General features: G+C 36.4%; 2 protein-coding genes and 1 non-coding gene across 3 annotated transcripts; all 3 read right to left on the minus strand.

Annotated features, from left to right (window-relative positions):
* Positions 1-2,173: 2,173 nt before the first annotated feature.
* trnap-agg lies at positions 2,174-2,245 on the minus strand. Its single transcript has one exon. It is a non-coding gene; the product is annotated as a tRNA-Pro (tRNA).
* A 970-nt stretch (positions 2,246-3,215) lies between these two features.
* Positions 3,216-5,678, minus strand: LOC102238127 (guanylin-like). The gene is made up of 3 exons (XM_005802182.3): positions 5,552-5,678; positions 5,102-5,288; positions 3,216-3,920 (listed from the first exon to the last, which is right to left on the minus strand). The coding sequence occupies exons 1-3, from the start codon at positions 5,633-5,635 to the stop codon at positions 3,850-3,852; spliced, it is 342 nt and encodes a 113-aa protein (XP_005802239.1). The 5' UTR covers positions 5,636-5,678; the 3' UTR covers positions 3,216-3,849.
* Positions 5,679-13,248: 7,570 nt separating this feature from the next.
* On the minus strand, positions 13,249-14,378 carry LOC102237868 (guanylin-like). The gene is made up of 3 exons (XM_005802181.2): positions 14,210-14,378; positions 13,837-14,029; positions 13,249-13,711 (listed from the first exon to the last, which is right to left on the minus strand). The coding sequence occupies exons 1-3, from the start codon at positions 14,282-14,284 to the stop codon at positions 13,653-13,655; spliced, it is 327 nt and encodes a 108-aa protein (XP_005802238.1). The 5' UTR covers positions 14,285-14,378; the 3' UTR covers positions 13,249-13,652.
* Between the last annotated feature and the right edge of the window lie 1,540 nt (positions 14,379-15,918).

The raw sequence follows: 15,918 nt of genomic DNA on the forward strand, positions 1-15,918 counted from the left end.
CACACACACACACACACACACACACACACACACACACACACACACACACACACACACACACACACACACACACACACACCATCCCTTTTCAGGACTGTGGGTTAAGTGACATGTCTTGGTCATTTCCAATAAAGACTGGTAATTGTCTGAAACTTAATTATTTTGTCTAAGACAAAGTAAGATCCCAGAAGGAGGAAATAGTATTTAAAAAACCCATGAAAATTATTTGTCAAAACATTGACAAATATTTTTCATGCCTCTTTTTACTCCTTGCAATGTTTTTGGTGGGTGTAACTAAAGTTGGTTCACTGTTCAGAAAGATGTTATGACTTTATTGCTTTCCATGACTTTTATTGGACAGCTGGGTTTACTGTACAATTACAGTAAAAGATTTATCCCTCACATTTAATATTTTGCTTTATTCAGACATTTACATTTTGTTCAGTTATGTCGAGCAATACTAGTATGACAAAATGGATTACATTGCTAACTTTGTAATTAAGTCCCTTTGTAATTTCTACCCCCAAATTTAATCTGCTTTTAAGCTGCAGTATGTAACTTTTATAAAAAAATGTATGTTTCTTAAGTATTTGTTAAAACTACACTGGCACTATATTCTGACAGTAGACAAGACAGATAAGATGTGAAAAAAATCAAGCTACTTTACCTCTGGTTAAAAACAGCCAATCAGAGCAAGTCTTAATGTTGACAATCATTCTTGTGGACACGCTGCTCAATGTACTTATGGTGGAGAAACAACTTACCATCAGAGGAAAACTTTGTCCGCCATCATCAATGGCCATGCTAACTAGCCTGCACATTTACATTCATGTGGTGAACTGTAGCAGAGAGCAAGAGGGAGAGTGTGAGCAGCTTGTACACAAGCAGGATTTACAGTACTGATACCATTTTCCTGGTATCGGTACTGTATATTTACAGTTATTTCTAACTAAGTGGTGTATTTTTGCAGTTAGTACTGAGAGCGCAAGGAGAAGGCAGTGGAGATAGATTTTTTTCTACAGATAATCTGTGTTATGCAATATAATTTTAAAAACATCCAATTTTATTAATAACACTCTATTGCCAAGTTATTACTCATGAGGGATTGTTTCAAAATGAACCAACTCATAATAATTGCTGCAAAATCTGTGACTTGATGCAATCATCTGGGCTTTCTTGCTTATAAACTTATTTACCAGCTGAGTAAACTGAACTTGGTTGCATAGTATTATAGCTAAGACTATATTGGTATGTGTGCAAGTGAATTTGAATCAGTTACACCATAATATGAATGGATTATGGTGATTATTTACAATCTATGATGGTCTGCCGACCTGTCCAGGGTCACAGGCCTCTCATCCAGTGACCGTTGGAGTAAATCATCAGCCCCGTTCGTGACCCTACGTGGATAAGCGGGTAGAGACAATGGATAAATGGATTTACATTTTGTATTTAAATTGGATCTGTTGGTTCTCTAAAGTTCCCCAAGATCACATTTGTTTTGTGTATTGGCTTTATGTAAATAATCTAAATTGAATTAAAACTAAGCTAAATGAACAAAATCTAGATGATAAAAGGTAAGGATAAAAAAGAAATCAACAAAGAAGAGGGACATAAAAAAGAAATCTCATGCTGCTTTTGCTGTGGATTTTACAGTTTTATGCAACATAGAGTAAATGGTATGCAAAAAAGATATTTTAGTGTAGGGCGCCCTCTGGTGGGAATAACCTAGAAAAAACCCCACCAGAGCCGAAGAAAGAAATTACATTTATGATATTCTTTTGCAAATTTTCTGACAGTTAAAAAGCAACTTCACAATTTATTAAGAAAAAAGTCTGCATGTAAACCACATAACATAAATAAAGTTAACTTATTGGGTTATTCACTAAAAGCTTGAGATGAAAACTAACACTGTTTTGATACCATCAAAACAAACGTCTTTTGACATATATTTCATGTTTAATTTAACATCAAAAAACATGTTCGATGTTAATAAAACATCAAAACTCAAGATAGTAGTTATAATACTGTCACAACAGTATGATTACACAAGAACTAAAATTAACTTTGACATACTACTTTCAATACATTTCTATGATATTGATACTAAATGCATGGGTTGTGTCTACAGTATGTGTCAATCTCTTCGGTCAGAAGGCTGAACATTAAAAGAGGGCTCGTCCGGGATTTGAACCCGGGACCTCTCGCACCCTAAGCGAGAATCATACCCCTAGACCAACGAGCCACGGTAGAAGTAATGTGACCCTAAGTCCGTGTCTGACGTAATACGTTTTTTTTTTTTGCAGTTTTGTGATGTTGATACGCTACTGTAGGTGCCCCCTAGGGGGCATGGGGAATTTTTTTCTTTTGCGTTCTCTCGCAAAACTGCAAAAGAAAAAAATTCCCCATGTCCCGTAGGGGGCTCCGTACTACTGTGCTATTTTGCAGCGAGTGTTCTTCGGCGCTTTCACTCGGCTCCAAAATTGCTTTAACACGCTAGAGATTTTCACTGAACAAGAACGACTGTTGTACTACTCATTGTAACTGACATGCGTAAAAAGAGTTTTACGTTTCATTTGTTTACTTACTTAGTCATCAAAGGATTGCGCATTAAGTTCGGATACCTGTCGGTTAAAAACGTTGATATCCTTTACTTGGTTGTAATGTCAGTGAATTAACGCGAGAGGGCGACAGTTGTCCAGCAGTGACAAAAATCAAAGGCCGAACTAATTCAAGAGGTCTCCCTCTTTTCTATTTTTGTGCTAGTTCATAAAAAACAGTCTGCTCAGGGTTTAAATTCTCCTCAATCCTGAGATGTATGAAGTGGTTGAGGGATGTGATCAAAATGCCTCTCAGACTGCTCCCTTTGGAGGTTTTTGTCACATCCTATTTGACCCTGGAAAGCATTGGAGGGACTATAACTGTCTTCCACAGCAACACTCTCCAGAATGAACTTTAGAGTGGAAAAAGAGACGTGTGGATTTCTGGTTTCTCCCACGACTGGAATAAGTAGATGGATGGATGAGTAGATGGATGCTTGCATTTTCTTTTACAAAGGTATAAACATTTTGTTGATGTCCCAATTACAATATTTGTTGGAATTATAATTAAAAGAACAACATTAACCAAAGCAATAAATCATATTTTTATTTGAAAACATTTTAATGCAAATTTTGTAGGAACAAACTGGTACAAACATGCATAACTGACCACTGTTTTTTTTTTTTTTTTTTTTTTTTTACAGTAATTGTTATGGTTCACCTCTTTCATTTGATCTATCCATTAACTGATCCATTAGTCTCATTTGGTTGTGCAGTTTATAGATGAGCAGCTGCAATTTAGAGGCGACGTAGGCAGGAGAGCAGCTTTAAATAAAACTAAATGAAGCTTGTCTAAAGGGTAGATGAGTGACTCCTGTGGAAGCTGTGATTAAAGGCATCATCATGAGTGTCCAAACATAAGCCTAATAATAGACATGCAAAAACAAAAATCTATGTTACATGTAGTTGCTACTTCATTGGCTTTCTACCAAATTGAATGTCTTATTCAAGTGATGTGGTAAATCTCTGAAACAAACTTTGAAGCAATAATAGATAATTACCAACATCTGGAATGTGCATGTATAAAAAAATACCACATCTAATAATTTTTAAATGTAACCGCTATCCAAAATTCATTCTGTTGACCGCTGAGCCATGGGGCCTTAAGGGCTTATTGCTGGGTGACAAGCTGGGTTTTGTTATTTCCATGGAAGCCTTAAACATAGAGACGTGGAAAATGAAGCTATTGAAGACGAGTCCCCCTTGAGGCTCTCAATCGATGTGTTTGAGCATCTAACAGTTGGGACTTTTAGTCCAGACATCCAAAGCAGGAAGGGTTGGCACATATCTCACAAGGATCAGGTGACATGATGATGTGCACTGGAAAAACAAAAAACAAAGGGTAAATTCGTATTCATTCTACCTTGTACTATCATTCACAAACTTTTCAGCTTAATTAAATGCTGCCTATAATTATAATGGGGGTCCATTTCCCTTTCAGAACAGTTGCAATTACGCTGCTTGATGAGGTTCAAAGGGCCCCAAAGACTATTTGCTCAGTTTTCACAAGCCACTTCTCTGGCATTATAATTCTAGAGGTACTTTATGGTGCAGGGGTTGCTGAATGTGGATAATTCATTGTGTAAACTTTGAACTCTAGGAATGTATTTGAGTAAACTAACCAAAGCGTGTGTATAGTGTCAGTATCCAAGCAAAAACTCTTAAGGAGAGTGTGTGAGTGATAAACCTAAAGGTTAAGCTGGAATAGGAAGGAGGCCTTTCCTGTATTATTGTTTCAAAAGTCAGAAATAAACTTCTGTGTTAAAGGAAAAATAAGAGCGCAGGTGTTCGAGAGGCAAAGTGGATATTAAACAATCTGACATTTTAAGAAGCACATTTATTGATTTCAATCTAGAACAGAAGACTGGTTATAAAGTAATTTTGCTTCTTACAACAGTTCCCCCAATCTACCACATTCAACACAATAAAACTATAAAAGCTGACGTAAAAGAGTGCAACCTCTTTGAAGGTTTTATACAAATAAAACAAATGATTTTGTTTTTAACAGATTTGTTATTGTGTAAATCTTCGCTCAGTGTATAAAATGAACATAAGAGATTCTAAAATGACAAAAACAACATAAGTACAACCTTTGAAAATTATTACTTCGAAACATTGCTACAACCAGATAAATCAGAGTGTTTTTAAGAGTCTCAAATCCTTGTGGAAGAATTTGGTGAATCTCCTTTTTAAATCATATTGTTTCAGTTTTTTGAGGTTTATTGGAATTCATTTATGCAGAACATAATACTAATAAATTCCACTATGTGGGTGAGGTTGGACTTTGACTGAACCAGTACAATAACTCTACTGCGTTCTTATTTCACTGTTCTGTTTTACGTCCACTGCAAAACAGTGGACTTAAAACAAGGTTGTTTGACAAGTTGTTTGCATTTTTATGACGGTCAAAAAGTGGATTAAGTGCAAGTTTGGGAAAAGAGCATTTCATGATAAAACCCATAATTATGTTGCCTAAAGAATCCCCAACATCCTGTCCTTACCAAGTCGTGAGAAAATAATTCCTGCGCCCTTCCCTTGGCACACTGGGCGAAAGACTTGAGGCAGGAGAGGGTGGGCGCAAACGGCAGCAGTACTTGTCTCTGTGAGGTGAGGGTTAAGGTTGTCTTCCAAGTCCATCAGCTCCTTCAGCTGCTTCACTGCCTCCAGGGGAAAACTCCTGTCCCCAACCTGCAGAACCAGATTCGAGAACAGGCTGTCGGTATAATAATTGTGTTGCTCAACCCAAATCTTTGACATACAGAGAGTTAGAAAAATACTTCTTTACAAGTTTTCTTTGACCAGTACATTCCTATTTTTTAAATACAACAAAATTGGAAGGGCTACTTGGAAAGATTTGCACCATGATGAATTAAAAGAACACATGCAAGTGTGAACCAGAAAGAAAATAATTCAGAAAATAAAAATAAAGTAAAACTATATATTTTACATACCATGACTTGAACACTCAAAGTTCCCCTCCACACACAAAGCACCAAAACAAGGACAACAGCGAGTACCCTCATTTTCAGATTCATAATACCTTTCAGTTTCAAGCAGTGTTTCTTCTGTGATCTCTGGATTCCTTCACAACCTCTTTATAAAGTGGTAGCACAGATTGTTAAGTAATTTATTAACACGGACACCTGACAGTGAGAAAGACAGGGGGAGTAAAAAAACGGAGACTTCAGAAAGATAATCAAAGGCTGTTCCAATGTACAGTGAGTGATTTAGATCCTCTTTTTTTGTTTATGGTGTCTCTTCTGTCATGTGTTTTAAGCACTTATCTTGGGTCTCTGTGCCATCATCATAAACCAGTGTTGACTTTGGATTTAAAACCAACTCTCAACATCCCGCAGTGCCACCTAATAAATCTCATCTCTTGACTTTTCTCACAGGTAGAAGCTGCAGAGCTGTTGGACGATAAACAAACTGTATGCATAAGGAGCGGAATCATGTAGGTCATTTGTTGAAGTGTTTATAATATTTGCAAGTGTCTGGAATTCCCACCTGCAACACCGAAGTGTTTTTACTCATTAAGAACAGATTGTTTTTGTGAATTAAATGCAATTCAAATAAAAATGGTAAATTCAAATAAATGTGCATTTTATCAGATGTTTATTTGTCCATGTGCAATACACTTAATCCCATATTGCCTATCAGTTGGTGTGTTGTTTTATGAATGTGTGGTTTAGTTGGGTGAATGTGTCTTGGAGCATGAAGTGCTTTGAGTGATAAGACCAACGAAGTGCAATATAAAATCAAATAAATTAGTAAATTATTGAAAAGCTGGAAATTCAGTCCTGTTACTGTAACGCCAGGCGGTAGGATAAAATATTTAAAACTTAATAGAATCCATACAATCCCAATCTCTTAACACAAATTAGAATAACTTAGAATTCAGCTTCTTATTTCAAGCACAGATAAACAAAAACTTCCGTTTAATTATACTTTTGCTAAAAGAGGCAAAAAATATTGAATAAGTTGTACATGAACTTTGTTGTCAGGTAAAGCAAATAGAAGAAATTCATGTCTTTAATAATTTCACTACGACAACAAACTGTTTAAGAACAGGACAATGATTAAAGGTTCACTATGTGTTTTTCTAGGCACACAGTGCCATTTTATAGCACAATCAAGTAACTATGTCACCTTCAGTTGTCATATAAATCTTTAATTGTGCAACAGTTCTTTCACTACATTCTGCCAGCTGAATGAGACAACTTGATGCAGTTGAGCCAGGCAGTCCAGACAAGAACAAAATGCACAATTTAAGAGCAAAACAAAAAAACTTTATAAGAGTAGGTGAGAAGGCTTTCATACCTAAAGATACACAGCAAGAATGAGTGTGTGTTTTAAAAATAATAATTTCTGCAGATGTTTTTTTGACTGAAATAGTCGACTGTTAAACTTTTAAATTGTGGTTTGATTGAACTAAAAATACCATCTTAATAACCAAGCAAAGCGTTTAAACATTTAAATATTTAGCGTTTATGTAAGGATTTCTTTTTTCCTGTGTATTCATTTAGGTTTCTGTGTCTATGAGTCTCCCTGTTGTCCTGTCTACACCTTGATTGTTCCCAGCCGTGTCTCGTTTCCCTGATTACCTTCTGTGTTCACCTGTGGTCTTTGTTCCTTGTCTAATCTGTCTAGTCATCTTGTCGTGTCAAATCTGCTGTCAGATGTTTCTTGTTTTACTAATTGCTACCAGTATTGAGCTATTAGCCTTCAGCTCATTCTGTCCTGCCTGGACTTAGTATTTCTGACTTCATTATCATTAAAATAGTCATTTCTTCATTTCAACCTTGGTCCACAGCATCTTCCTCACCACCTGCTACCACAAAACATGACAGTTTAAGTTCTTCACTGTTGGTTCTCTACTCTTTTCCCTACAGTCACAGAGCAGTTCATTGACAAATCAAAGGAATGGATGGTAGAAAAACAGCCTCGTAGTACAAATCTTGTTACTGTTTGCACATTTTTGTTATCCAAAAAAGTTTTCCAAGAATAAATAAACCCAAATTCCCCCAAAATTAGAAAAAGGAAAAAGTGGATGTATTATCTTGTACTTTTGAACAGAGAATGTTGTTCTCCTAGAGGAGAAGTTTCTATCTTCCTGCGTCTGCATCTGTGATGTAATGGTGAGTCAGAGTCTGGATTTATTTGATCAGCAATGAAAAGCCAGTTCATGGTTGAAGTGTGGGAGTGATCTAATTTGAGACCTTGTTGCGCTCAAGGCCGTGTTGCAATACAATTTATGTCAGCTGCACCACAGCTCTCCGCACATTTGTCAGCTTCCTGTTCTCAGTTTTGTCTATAAATTTCCCTTTAAAAGTTTCTCCTCAAAATAAGCGTTATATTTGGCTGAATTTTATATGGGAGACTGCTCAGTGCATATGCATGCTTTCATTAGCATTAGAACAAGCACACGTGTCCAATCCATCATGGGACCATGACAGAGTCAGAGGACCATGCACTTTCACGTCTCAAATCGTGAGCCAATTTTGAAATTGGACCTAATAGGCATACCACTGCATGGTGAGATGAAGCTTTGAGCAGATGGAGACCAGAAAATGAAGGTTCAAAGGGAAGATTATTTCAGATATATTTCATATTTGAAGTTACAATAAAACAAAAATAGTACAAGGCAAGGAATGTTTGTTAATACTGCACCATCCAATACATTATCTGATTTAAACCGCTTTTCACAAAACACAGGATAAACATCAAAATAAAAAAACCCTCGAAGATTTTAAAACTACTGCACTATAAAAACAAACAAAAAAACTAATGTTAATATGCTAGTATAATCTTCAGTCCATTTCTTTATCATTCATGAGAAACTGAGAAAACAAATAAAGAATTTATTACATTATGGACCAATTGCTAAATTTTAAATCTATCTAATCCTAAGTGCAGTGGCTTAAGAATCATAATAGAAACAATTTTCCTTGTGTTGCTCAGGGCTCTCGAAGCAGCATTTTGAATGAGCTGCAGCTGCCTGATTGATTTTTCTACCAGTAAACACATCAGAGTAGTAAACTAACCTACTGGACATAAATTCATGCACCAATTTTTCTGTGTCATGTTATGACAAGCATGATGGGCTGAAAGGAAATCGAGTCACAGGAATCATTAGAAAAATAGTTTTTGTAAATATATTTACAAAAAATGAATATTACACTTTATAATATAAATATTTAGGTAAGTACAAATTAAAAAAAAAAAAAAAAGAAATTACAAGTCCCCCCTCTCTAGTAGGACTTGGTAGTGCAGTCCAATCAAATCCATGTATTTAGGTGTGCTTAGCCCTAGGCACCATCTTTTGTCTGGCAACTGTCAGGGGCCTTGGCTGGTAACCGGTAAAAGAAATAAGTATTAGTCATAAGCACAAATAAAGATAAACAATGAATACACGAGGAGCTAAATGTTCATGGTTACAAATAGAATAACTGTATTTAAACCAACCAATGAAAATTTCATTCCAAATTCAAGTGTGAATGTGTTTGGATGAATAAAAGGTGCAAAGGTGCACTCAACTTTAGTGGAGTGTAACTCTAGATTTGGCCATCACAAAAAGAAACCTTTAATTCTAGCAACATTTTTACAACGATAGTAAACTGAGTTACACTATATATATGTGGTTGTAAAAGTTAACATATCTGTCCAAAACAACATAAAAGTTTTTTCCATGATCTGTGCTTTCTGGCCCCAATAAATCAGTCCATAAGTTATGATTTACGTAATTTATCATAGAAATGTGCTATGTTGAATTAATCTTCTTGTGGAAAACATCCCAGTTGAATGCATTTTAGAAATAAAAAGTTTATTTTCTCTCTTTGTGTGTGATCATGATGCAATATATATAAACACCAGCTGTTCTGTCATGACTTAAAAAGAAACGTGACAAACACACACATGCAATAGTTGTAGGCAAAACAATGAGTGAAAAAGTTGCTTGGAAAAATCAATAAGGGCTGCAATAAATTTTCACTGACATTGATTTAGGATTATGTAACTCGTAAGTAGCCGCTGCATTCATGGGGCAATTAGCTGCTGTGGAAAAAAAGGAACAGAAGGTAATAGAAGAATGTAGTCAGCTGTAAAAGTCATGCATGTGTTTTTATTACACTCAAACGTTTTTACCATAGTTTACCTTTATATTTTTATCTCAGCACTTAAACATGGCTAATTATTTTTAGCCATGTTTTGACTGAAACAAACTTTTGAATTACTTATCCTAGAATAACTACACTCTGCTTTTAATTCTTACCTTTAATTAAATACACTTCTAGAGTAGAACAACAAACACTTGACAACCTATTACAATGTTCATTCCTAATTTTTCAGTGTAGCAATCTGAGTCGGAATTTCTCCATATGGCTCCACTTTTTTAATTAAGTTAGCTGTTAGCCAGTTAAATTAACAGGTTTGAGGATTTGCTGATATGTCGAGAACCACTGGGGCTCTGAGCTGTATGATAATATAATTTAGCTGCACAAAATGAATTATTTACGTTGCTGAATTTTGATGTAATGCAAATTTCAGTGTATAGGTGTTACATGTGATGCAGATGCAAGATATGGTATTTTCTAGGGCTGTTGTAAACACATATTTTAGTAACTGAGTAATCTGTAGATTATTTTGATGATTAATTGAGTAATCAATTAAAAAAATCATAAAATAAAATATTAGTAATTATATCAGTATCAGTGCCAATTTTCACATTTGTGCATCACTAACATTTACATAGTTTAGAAAATTAACCTGTGGCAATAATAGCTCACTTTTTAAGTTAACCTGAGCAAACATTATTCAAAAATCAGAAATTATATCCAATTTAATAAGCAGCAGGATCAAAAAAACACTTCTAAAAAAGTGTCTATGCCTCAGATTGTAGTTTATGTGTTCATCTTCAGTCAATTTAATAGACGAACTCTCACTTTGCCCAGCCACCTAAAGCTTTTGTGTTAATGTGCGAGACGGGATCTTTGGCTCCTTTGTCACACACAGAAACTGATCCCAGCTATATACTGTCACGGTGCTCTCTGCCACCCATATAGTCAGGGAAGGTAGAAAATTTATTTTCCTGCTTGTTCAAAAAGCTACACTTACCGAAGCATCAGCTTACCGCAGCCCGTTGTGTTACATCTACAGTATGTATGAATCAGTCTTCACTCCACCTGTATCCTTACACCCGGCATGAACTTGGCCGCCATTCGCTCCAAATCAGCCACTAGGCAGCAGCACCTCCAGGAAGAGAATGATTGTTGCATTCCATGCGTCGCGGCAATCATTTTAAGGAGGCCTATCACTTCCTGAAAAACAGTAAGGCCAGGACATTATCGTAAATCAATTAAATAACTCCATATTACTTGCCGGACTCATCTTGCAAAATTGGACGTTATGCTGCTAGCACTTAGCATTAATCAACAAATCATAGGCAGAAGCATAGACATGAATACGACGGTAGTAAGAATGTTGCACAACATAAATAATCACCGGGTTGGAACACGGTGCGCTAAATAGTAAAACATAATTTATGTCTTGAGGAATTTTAGTAATAATGGCACTCAAATCATTCAAGGAAACTTTACAATCTTAGATTTTCTTCCTCGACAGGTACGCTTTTTATATGCATCAATACATGCTCAAATAACCTCAGATGAGCTGGGGGTAATTTAATAAATGTGACTTTTAGACTTTTTGGTTGCTTGTTCGAGTTTTGCTAACAATGAAATCCAAGGGTGTAACTTTGTGTTGCAAGTTGGTGGGGACAAGGAGGAGTCGGGGGATGCTGGTGCACCCACAGTTACTGGAAGGCCTTTTCTTTTTTAGTGCTAAGAATAAAGCCAAAACTTCCATGTGAATGCCAGACAGTCTTATTCAATAAATTAGGATATACATCCTGATCAGGCTTGGCAGATTGATAGGACCTTTCGGAAATAACCTTTTAGCAGGTATTAAACATACTATGAAATATAAATATCTTAAAACGGAAGTAATCTAATAAATCTATAGTCTATGATCTATATAATGTCTTTCACTTGGTGATGGAACTGCTGACAAAGGAACTTTTCCGTCATATTCTAATTTATGGAATAAGTCTGTTATTTGCTCAATGCTTGCCTACAGTTGAAAACAGTTTCATAATTCAGTAATATTTTTTGTGAAGAATTATCACATAGTTGCCTTTTATTGTCTGATTTTATCAAGTGCTAATGACAAACAACATGAGGTTCTGTAACAATCAAAATATTATTAAACATTTCAAAAGCAGAATAAATAACTTCTGTGTAAACCAAATAAGTCCTTGTTGGTGCAAACTTTGTATTTTTCAATTATAAGATTCTGATTCCACAGCTGTTCCTCAGTTGGTTGGCAAAACTTTTGTCCTGCTGACTCACACATAGCAGATGAGATATGATGTGTCTTTAATGTAGCAAATATTAAAGATGCAAACATTTTTGAGTCTGGTTGGAGCAGTTGGTGAGTAGAGTGACCATCGACTTTACTGGATTCTATAAAATGTGGCTTAAAGCTGAGATGCTGATGTTTGGATGCAAAAATATATATTCTCTCATATAAATCGCATTTAAATATATAAATAGTTTGGTTTCTGTCAGTTATGTAAATATACAAGAGAGAACAAGGCAAATTTCTCTTTTATTTTGACCAATAATTAAATTTTACTTAATTGTCGCTGTAGGAGCCATGGTTTAAAATTTAACAGACTTTGACTCCTATATGCTTTATGAAATATTTCATCCTATTTGATGATTGCTCTGAATCTCGCCACGTTCTACGAACAAATGATACAATTTGCCCAGCGGACAAAATGAAGAAAAAAGGGTGGTTATATTATATTTTTCTCAATCTGTCAGCTTAACGTCACAGGCAGACCCGTTGCCACGGCAACCAAAAAACAACCCCAGGGCAGAGCAAAGATTAAGTTCAAGTGCATCAGGTATTAACATAAAAAAAAACACAAGACTGGCCCTCGAGGAACGACTTTGGGCACCCTTGTGTTAAAGTAATAAAAGTTAACCTAGCATAACTAACCTACTTTTTTAATTGAAGCTTTTTTTTAATGTTTTGTTGGCTCTAGTGGCCTTTATTTGAAAGTAGTTTGACAGGAAAGAAGGGGAAGACATACGGCAAATGTCGCCAGGCCAGGAATCGAACCCCTGACCACCGGCATGAGGACTAAAGCCTCAATACATGGGTTGTGCTTTGCCCCTGCGTCACCACAGCACCCCAATTAAAGCTTTTAATTTAAAAAAAGCTTTCATATTGGTCACATACTGTAGAACAATGGGCAAGCTCTGGGTCTAACTTTGACAGAAATATAGTTACTATTGAGGCATAATAGTAATATTAATATCTCACAGGAAATTTAAGAAGCATGCCAAAAAATCTGGATCTGGAAATGTATTAATTAATACAGTTAATTCAAATAAATCTTTGAATTTATTTGAATTAAATTCAAATAAACTTGAATTCATGAATTGCTTTCATTAATTGCTGTTTTTCTAAGTTATATTTTCCAGCTGTAAATAAGAAGAATTTCTCAACATAAAAGATCTGAATTTAGACATGTCCCTAAATCAACACACATTTTTTAAGAAAAAGCACAATATGTACAAGGTCATTGAATGAATGCTTTTTATTCAAAATAACAATAATATAATAAGGCGAAAAGAAAACATTTCTTTAAATATATAAAGCAAAGTAAGAGAAATGTAACATCCAATGTAAAATCCAAAATAAATTGTTTGGCAAGAGCTGTCAGTTGAATGATAAAAAAAAAAGTCAATACGCTATAGTAACAGTTTTCAAAACATTCCTCAGTCTGATTAATATTTTTTGTGGCCATTTTTTGGTCTGATAGATATTTCAAAAATATATCAAGTGCCCACTGGGGCAGAACATCAAGGATAAAGCCTTTGGCTCATCATTTCAGGGAAAATAATTATCAGGTTTTAAAGGGGATGGGAGGACAAAAAGATCATTAGCCTAAAGCGAGGCAAGAGGTTTCTGGCTTGCAATGAGAGTTTAGCAACCAGTGCAGGCAGCAAATGCGCAGATCTCACAGACATCCATGGGAACCGCAGCTGAAATTAAGGCAAAAATCAGACAGATGAGAGCTCAGTCACACATTATTCACATAATTTCATATTAATGACTTGCTATTTGTGCTTAAAATTTAAATGAGCAGCTTAGTTTTTAATCATCTTACCTAATCTGACCAGAGATGAAGACCCTCCTGCCTGCTTGCAGAGGGGCAGCAGCTCCTGGGGCAGCATGGGCTCGGCACAGAGTGAAATGGGGCTTGCCCTGAACCTTGGATTCAGTTGGCCGGTCATGGCTCTGCTCTCCGATAGCTCCTGAAGCCTTTTTACGGCCTCCAGAGAGAAAGTCAATCCATTTTCCTGAAGGAAAAAGCAGATTTAGTTTTATTAATGGCTCATTGACAAAATGTGTGCAAAAGATAAGATAGATAGATTTCTGTAGCCCAAGCCACATGGTAGATAGCTACATGATGCTCCCCCATGTGATGGATGAAGTATGTAATCAAGTATGCAATAATCAAAAACCTCATAATCACTTACTTCAACCTCCACGGCCTCAGAGGTCAAGCCAAGAGCCAGAACCAGGAGAGCAACGGCAGCAAAGGTGGTCTTCATGGTGGTAGTTGGCAGCAGGTTGTTTTGCAGCTTCTTTGGTCTCTGGGTTGTTCTCAGCAGATGCTCAGCTAAGTGTGTTTGGTTTTTCTCCTTCCACAGGCTTCCTTTTAAATGCTCGAACCCAGGAGTCAGGCAGTCATGTGACCAGAGTCCCTACAAATGGGAGCCAAGTTTTTCTCATGAGTTAATGAGTACTGATAAGGTTTTACAAGGTCCTAAAGAGGAATTTATAAATCTTCCTTTGACCTCATCATCTGTCTGATTATTTTTATGGATCTGGGGCTCAGTGGTCTGCTGTCGTGGGTTAAACAGTTACCAGGAGATTCATGGATTACGACACAGCCACACCATCTCATTGTTAAAACGTTCAGCTACTCACACCTTTTTATTAAGCTTTGTTTAAAGTTTAAAATGCCTGCTGGGCCTACATTTTAAACAATGGAAAAATAAAGAGTGCTAATCACAGAAAACTGCAGGTTCAGAGCTTTGGACAGACACACAGCAAATAAAAGTCCTAAGGCAGACCAATAAATCGACGCACAAATACCATCCTGGCCTATCAAATACTTGTTAATCTCTCCTCAGTAATTTGAGGAGAAAATATGGCTTATTGAATCTTGAATGAATGGATTGCTGTTGTGCAGTTGTGCATAAGCAGTTGTTTGATTTAATTTGCCTTCCTGCTTGGTCAGATCTGAGTTAATTATCACAAAAAAGCAAACTAGCTATACTCCTCTGAAGGATTTGAGACCTGCTTGACTCAGAGTGTTAACAACTGCAGCTGTGAAAGCTTTTAGGCAATGAAAGTGGCTACATTGAAAAAGAAAGGGGGTTATCCATCCATCCATCCATCCATCCATCCATCCATCCATCCATCCATCCATCCATCCATTTTCTAACACCCTTGTCCCTAGTGGGGTCAGGAGGGGTGCTGGTGCCTGTCTGCAGCTAACTTTCCAGGCGAGAGGCAGGGTTCACCCTCGACAGGTCGGGGTTATATATTACAGACCAAATATCTATAGATATGTTTTGCTCCGGGTTGCAGGTTTGCCCTTTTTGTCAGTCATCTAAATTAAACACAGACCTGTGACCTTCCAAAAATGAAACAGTTTTTCAAACATCTGAAAGACAGCAAGGTTTGGACATAGCAAACCCTATATATATACTGATTTTGTTTTGGTGTGGCATGAAACCTACCAGCACTCACACAGCTCTGTGAGCATTTGGCATGCCACCAACACATCTGGAGGTTTTTTAACGAGCTCATGAAGCTCAATTTTTCACACACACGCCACGAAGGAACCATTAGTCCAGCAACTGGGAATTTTTCTGAGCATCTTCAATACACTGTTGCCCTCTATCCCTAATAATTGCTTACTTTTAATGTCTGTGAGTAAGAAATACAGAAAATTTAGTTGTTTTCAAAGTAATTATTCTTTAAGAACTTCCCTTTTACGAAGTCATTATGGTCTGTGTTGGATGAGGGTGTGATTTCGACAGAAGAAAATTCAGTCATATGCTCAGTGTATAAATCTTTGTTGCCTGTTAAAAAATGTTCAAAAGCACTGATACCAAAAATGTGTGATCAACACAGAATCTCACTGAAGCTTCAAGATCATTTGTTTTTGTCGTAG

The sequence above is a fragment of the Xiphophorus maculatus genome, chromosome 20 (assembly GCF_002775205.1).
Source record: "Xiphophorus maculatus strain JP 163 A chromosome 20, X_maculatus-5.0-male, whole genome shotgun sequence".
NCBI classification, from domain to species: Eukaryota; Metazoa; Chordata; class Actinopteri; order Cyprinodontiformes; family Poeciliidae; genus Xiphophorus; species Xiphophorus maculatus.

Coding starts and splice junctions, on each gene's coding strand:
- LOC102238127 (XM_005802182.3), bottom strand. CDS start 5,635: ATGAATCTGAAAATGAGGGTACTCGCTGTTGTCCTTGTTTTGGTGCTT. Junction 5,289..5,551: donor CTTTGAGTGTTCAAGTCATG/GTATGTAAAATA, acceptor CTGGTTCTGCAG/GTTGGGGACAGGAGTTTTCC. Junction 3,921..5,101: donor AATTATTTTCTCACGACTTG/GTAAGGACAGGA, acceptor TTGTTTTTCCAG/TGCACATCATCATGTCACCT.
- LOC102237868 (XM_005802181.2), bottom strand. CDS start 14,284: ATGAAGACCACCTTTGCTGCCGTTGCTCTCCTGGTTCTGGCTCTTGGC. Junction 14,030..14,209: donor CTGAGGCCGTGGAGGTTGAA/GTAAGTGATTAT, acceptor TTTTTCCTTCAG/GAAAATGGATTGACTTTCTC. Junction 13,712..13,836: donor TTCATCTCTGGTCAGATTAG/GTAAGATGATTA, acceptor CCTTAATTTCAG/CTGCGGTTCCCATGGATGTC.